This window comes from Rhinolophus sinicus, chromosome 18, assembly GCF_057876585.1.
Source record: "Rhinolophus sinicus isolate RSI-liver-muscle chromosome 18, RSI-T2T, whole genome shotgun sequence".
NCBI lineage: Eukaryota > Metazoa > Chordata > Mammalia > Chiroptera > Rhinolophidae > Rhinolophus > Rhinolophus sinicus.
Genome location: NC_142518.1, coordinates 67,298,470 through 67,304,286, shown reverse-complemented (window position 1 = coordinate 67,304,286; position 5,817 = coordinate 67,298,470). Strand labels below are relative to the sequence as shown.

The 5,817-nt window shown below is 42.9% G+C and overlaps 1 protein-coding gene across 1 annotated transcript; it reads left to right on the top strand.

The window, feature by feature from the left end:
- The first annotated feature begins 29 nt into the window (after positions 1 to 29).
- Positions 30 to 4,070, top strand: TIMM8A (translocase of inner mitochondrial membrane 8A). The gene is made up of 2 exons (XM_019716680.3): positions 30 to 269; positions 1,815 to 4,070. Exons 1-2 carry the CDS (start codon positions 138 to 140, stop codon positions 1,974 to 1,976), a joined length of 294 nt encoding a protein of 97 aa, XP_019572239.1. The 5' UTR covers positions 30 to 137; the 3' UTR covers positions 1,977 to 4,070.
- The last annotated feature ends 1,747 nt before the right edge of the window (positions 4,071 to 5,817 follow it).

The window sequence follows — 5,817 nt, the reverse complement described above, 5'->3', positions numbered from 1 at the left end:
GTGGGTCTCGCGCAGGCGGAGTGCGCTCACGGGGCGGTCCCCGAGGCCGCGGGTTGTAGTTCCGGTTCCTTGGCGGAGACACGTGAAGGTCGGTGAGTTGGTGCGGAGTTCATCTCGGCACGCGTGGCCGCGCTGGGATGGATTCCTCCTCGTCTTCTTCTGCGGCGGGTTTGGGCTCTGTGGACCCGCAGCTGCAGCATTTCATCGAGGTGGAGACTCAGAAACAGCGCTTCCAGCAGCTGGTGCACCAGATGACGGAACTTTGTTGGGTGAGGAGCCTGGGGCCGCGACCTGGGCACTGTCTATACCTACTTTTCCCCAGTCCTTGACCCGCGGGACTCGCCACGACGTCCGGGATTCGGGGAGGGGGAGCACCCGACAGCACCCCTTGATACCCTTAGGTTCCTCAGGCCGAGCTGGATGGGACAAAGGGTGACTCCGCTTCTGAGGGGACTGTCACTCTGGACTTCAGCTTTGTTGGTGCAGAGGACTGGTGATCGTAGGACCGGGGATTATGCTGCTGTCCCAACCAGCACTTTAGGCACCTGAGGTTGAAGCTGTCTAGTGCTGGTCAGCGAGACTGATGAGAGCACCCCAGTACTGGGTTCTTATTTTTGGAACCCCGAGTCCCAGGGAGTGAGTGACTCTCCTGTTTCGGGATTCCTTGGGGTTTGCCTTCATTATCCAGTTGCTCAAACCGTCCCCTGGCAGAAATGAGTGGCTGTAGCTCACTAACTGTAACATACACACTACTGGGTTACAGTTACTGTAGCCCACTAACTGTATCAGACACACTTACTTGCCTTCTTGTTGCATGGTTGTATAATGTCAAGCCATTTTGGGTCTGAAGGTTGAGGAATTGAGTATGCCTTGTGAGGGGACTTTGGCAAAAGGGCGGAAGACATTTACAGCTTGGGATCAGAGTGTTCCCTGGCTGCCAAGGACAGCATAACTGCACTGCCCTGACACACACAATTCACAGAATTCAGAGGCCAAGGGTAATTTTTCTTGGAAGCGGAGGGTCTGAGGCTTGTGTACACAGCAGAGAATAATGAAGAAAATTCATTTGAACTGTTTAACTTGAACTATATACATTCGTCAGTTTTCATAGTTCTTTTTCCATAAACTTGCGGTATTGCTGGACTCCGATCCTTAACACATGCTTACTTAACTCTGTCTTGGACAGAGTGCTTTGATTCTTTTTAAAAAATCTGATTCATTACATTTGGGCCAGGAGTGGGGTGTGATTAAGGACTCCTCTATAAGAATTGGTAAGCATTTGGAAAATGCATACAGTTTCCCATTCATCTTGAGGAGTCAAGAACCTCTGGCTTAAGTAGACAAGGTCACTTAATTACAGATTCTCAGGTTCCTTTGGAAGGTTTTAAGGTGTCTTGCTGCAGTGATTTATCCTTTCAACCTTTTATTCTGCAGTTAAAGGCATTTGATGCATTTGACATTGTGGAGTTGTAACCAAATTCAGCAAAGGGTTAATTCACTTGTATTTTGCCATTTTCCTTGTTCAGTAATATCTCAGCTCCACAATTTTCTGGCCCTATGACTTTAGGCAAAATATCTGTGCCACAGCTTCCCTCTTTGTAAAATGAAGATTAATAATATTACCTATTCCATAGAGTTACAAAAATTTGAGGTAAGGCTGTAAAAAATTACCACAAAGTAAGCTGCTGCCAAATGTGAACTATTATTAACATATCAGATACTGTTTTTAAGTGGAGTTTATTTCCTTTAGGCAAGAAGTTACCCCCTCTTTCTTCCCAAGTTCCCTTCATGATTCTGTATTTTGTCCTGAGCAGGAGAAGTGCATGGACAAGCCTGGGCCAAAGTTGGACAGTCGGGCTGAGGCCTGTTTTGTGAACTGCGTTGAGCGCTTCATTGATACAAGCCAATTCATCTTGAATCGACTGGAACAGACCCAGAAATCCAAGCCAGTTTTCTCAGAAAGCCTTTCTGACTGATTTTAGCATTACCTTTTTGGAAAAGGAAGGTAGTTCAAGAAATGAAGAGTGGTTGATGGAATGATTGAAGAAAAGGCTGTGGGGTATTGGCTCCTACTCTTGTCACTCTTGGGACGCCCTGTCATCTGAGAATGACCAAAGACCAATTTTTTGTGTGTTTGGGGTTTGAGGGTCATATGTGTATTTGGTTTTTTTAAATGTTAATCTTGTGAAAACAATTGATAGATGAATGGAAAACTTTACTAGATGCATATTACTGTATGTGGGACTATGTTTTTCTCAAAGTCCCATTAACTGCTTCCTATAATTTGGGTAGTGGAACTGCTTTCTATAATTTGATAGTGGGACCACATGGGTATAATCTGTCATTTGTGTGGATTCAGTGCTCATTTCTGGGGACATTGATGTACAGCTTTGTGTCTCTGAGAAAGGGCAGCAATGGGGGAAGAATAACTTGGTACTTAACTGTAGACCTCCTTATCTAGTGTTTTGACCATCAGTGTTGGGGAAAAAAAATTATGGAATGTTCATACAATTCAGCTTTCTAAATTATCTCCCTTCCTTATACTGTGATTGAGGTAGTACAGGCAGCCTCAATGTCCAGAGGCCTTTAGTTATAAAGGAATCTAGCCAGTGAACATAATTCTCATTGCTAAACTGCCACAAGGAAGAAAGAAGTTAACTTACCCTGTGTATCAGGGTCCAAGAAATTCAAAGATATGCCTAAATAAGTTATAAAGATTTAGGCCTGTCAAAAACTAACAGCAGTTTCAGGTAGAGGTGCATGCCTAATGTTAATCAGTATAGATTCCATTTACTGCATTCTTTTGATCACTGAAATAAAAGCTTCTACAAGATTCAACTCTGTGATTGAGAAGGCTTTCTATTCTGGTTATCACCAGTACCCTGGAGAGATTTCGGTGTGGGCTGGTTCCAAGGCTGAAATGTAGTCAGTCTGGGTACCTGCTCTGTGCAGGTACAACACAGTATTCCAGGGATATCTGACCTTTTTGTGAGAAAAGAGATCCTTTAGATGAGATATGGAGGGAAGGAATTCAGTGCTGACAGTCAGTTCTCTGAGTGTAGTAGGAGAGTTTATATTAACTGGTTCTCTTCTTCAGATCCTAGTAGACTGGAGTATAGACCTAGAGTGGAATTGCTTGTTGGGTGCCTCTAATGCGGATCCATGAAAGTTGGGGAAATACACATTTTTAGAAGCCTCAAGTCCTTTTTACTTTTCCCCATATAGGCACGACAAGGACATTTTTAAAAATCCTGATGACAACAATTCAACAAACATTTTCAGTGCTTATTTTTTGCCAGACACTGTTTTTGGTGCCAGGGATTCAGCAGTGCATAAAAACAAATCCCTGCCCATGTGTGGCTTATGTTCTAGTGAGGGGAGTCAGGCAACAAACACGTAAATATATCAACATAATAAGTGCCATGGAGAAAAAGCAGTGTTAGGGAATGTTTGTGGGGTATTGTTATTTGAGATAAGATGGTGAGAGAAGGCCTCCTTGGGATGGTGGTCTTTTCAGCAGAGACCTGAAAGAATTAAGTGACCAAGCCACGTAGGTATCTGGGAGAAGAACATTTCAGGCAGAGGTGATGGCAAGTCCAAAGGCCCCAGGGTGGGAGATGAATGCTATGATGTTAAGGTAGAACAGTCAAAAGGTCAGTATGGCTGGAATGAAACGAGTGAGAATGATGAAGTCAGAGAAATGCCTGAGACAGATCCGGGCTGGGGGGTGGGGACATGTGCTACTCATGTAGGGCTTTGTAGGCCATTGCAAGGACATGGCTTTTATCCAGTGAGATGGGAAGCCATTTGAGGGTTTTTAGCAGACAAGTGATGTGATACAACAATTTTTAGGAGGGCTGCTGTGTGAAGAACACGTGCATGGTAAAAAAAGAAGTAGCAGCACCAGAGCAGTGAGAATAATGCTATTTTGAAGTCCAGTAGAAATCAGGCTTTAGGGTAGGTGTCTGGCATATACCTTATATCTATATGCTCCTATTTTTTTCCCCTACAAAATTTAATGTGTTCATGTAAAACCTCAAATCGTAAAGTAAAGTTCCTTTGGTGTTTTACTTGTTCTTCCTTCTTATTATATATTATTTATTTTATTACTATATCGTTATTCCTCCTTACTCTTCCTTCATCTAGTGTTATTACATTTAGACACAAACTTACATGTCTGTTTCACAGTATTATTGCTTTCTCAGCTCATACACATAATGAGAAAGAGGGTCTCAGATTCATACAATATGCTTGAGCACCAAGGATATGTTTGACACTACTAGGCACCAGACAATGGGAAAGAAGAGGCAGAACATTTGCCCTCATCCTCAAGGAGATTAAGTACCAGAGCAACAATGTGAGCTTCTGTTTGTTTTGTCAATCTCAGAAATTTATGTTCACAACCTTGACAGAAAGGTGGTATTATCAGCCCTGATGACATTCAAAGTCCTCATTTCAAATATTCAGAGTAGGACACTCAGGACTCAACTGTAAAACAAGAGGATTGGATTATCAGACTCTTCCTGAAATGAAATCTTTCTTAGAAGCCTGCCTAATTTATAAAATAGCAAAGCAAAGCTGCTGCGACGGGAATCTGGAGGCCTGCCCACTTTTGTCGCATGCCGCCCCCCCAAACCCCATGCCCTCACCCTGTGGTGCCTAAGGCACGGTCTTAGGACCTCTAGGCTTTTACCAAGCATACTGTGCAAATGAACCAGGGGATCCCTAAGGCCCCTGCCCATGAGTCCATGAATGAGCATTAGGGATGACAGATACAAGGAAATCAAGCACTTCATATTTATGGTAACAAGTCTCCATAAGGAGTTTGAATTACAAAACGTAACAAGTCAATAAACCCCCTGCAAAATAGCCTTTATAAGGAAAGCAGTCAATGGTCCTTTAAAAATTTCCCTCAAATCAGTACCTTAATAAAAAATCTTGGTCTAGGGAAATTTTATTCCAAAGACCACCCAGTAGTGCCTCTCAAGTCGCTTCATACTCAGCCTCATTATTGTTGGCATCGTCTGGACTCAAAAGAGGCTGATGGAGAAAATTCTGGTAACCTTCAGTTTCATTCCATGGAAAAGTGAGGATGTTGTTTAGATTTATTGCTCTCCAGTCAAAGGACAACAGATACAGGTACAGACCAAAAGGGACGTTTCAAAAGGTGTGGAGGAAGAAAGGCCAAGGACTATGGTAAGGAAACCACAGGCAGTACCACCGAAGCTGTTGAGGGCCTATGGTGCTTTTCTTTGAAATGAGTGGCAGAGCAGGTGGGGACAGCAGCAGGGAAAAGGAAATACTACCTGGGAATGACTGCATAGGTACTGAAAATATCAAAGGCCTTGTTCAGATAGGTAACTCATTTGAATGCTTATACAAATCACAAGACAAATCAAGAGTATCCCGCCCAGGGCTGGTTTTGTGATACGCTTCCCTAAAACAGCTTCTTCAAAGCAATGCCCAAACTTGATACCTGACATGGAAAGTGAACCAGCAGAAAAGCAGATAAGAATGTACACCAGGAGGTTGCTCTGGCGATCATGAGGTCACACTATGAAGACGGCAAAAAAAGATGAATCCTCTGATAAGAGAAAATAATTGAATTATTAGTTTTAGTACTTACATAAGAAACCCTAAAGCAGTTTGGCAATGAAATCATTACATTCTGTAGTAACTTAGCAAGTGACCAGCATTTGAGCAATTAGCCATTTAATATATTAACTAATGAAATTTGTGTATCTAAAGCTACATCTTGCGAAGATCACTCTCAAAAAGGCAAATACAGTATAATTATGGTACTTTCAGCGACACAGA

Excerpts from the sequence above, each read along its gene's own strand:
- TIMM8A (XM_019716680.3), top strand. The coding sequence starts at position 138 with ATGGATTCCTCCTCGTCTTCTTCTGCGGCGGGTTTGGGCTCTGTGGAC. Across the intron at positions 270-1,814 it reads AGATGACGGAACTTTGTTGG|GAGAAGTGCATGGACAAGCC; the intron begins GTGAGGAGCCTG and ends TGTCCTGAGCAG.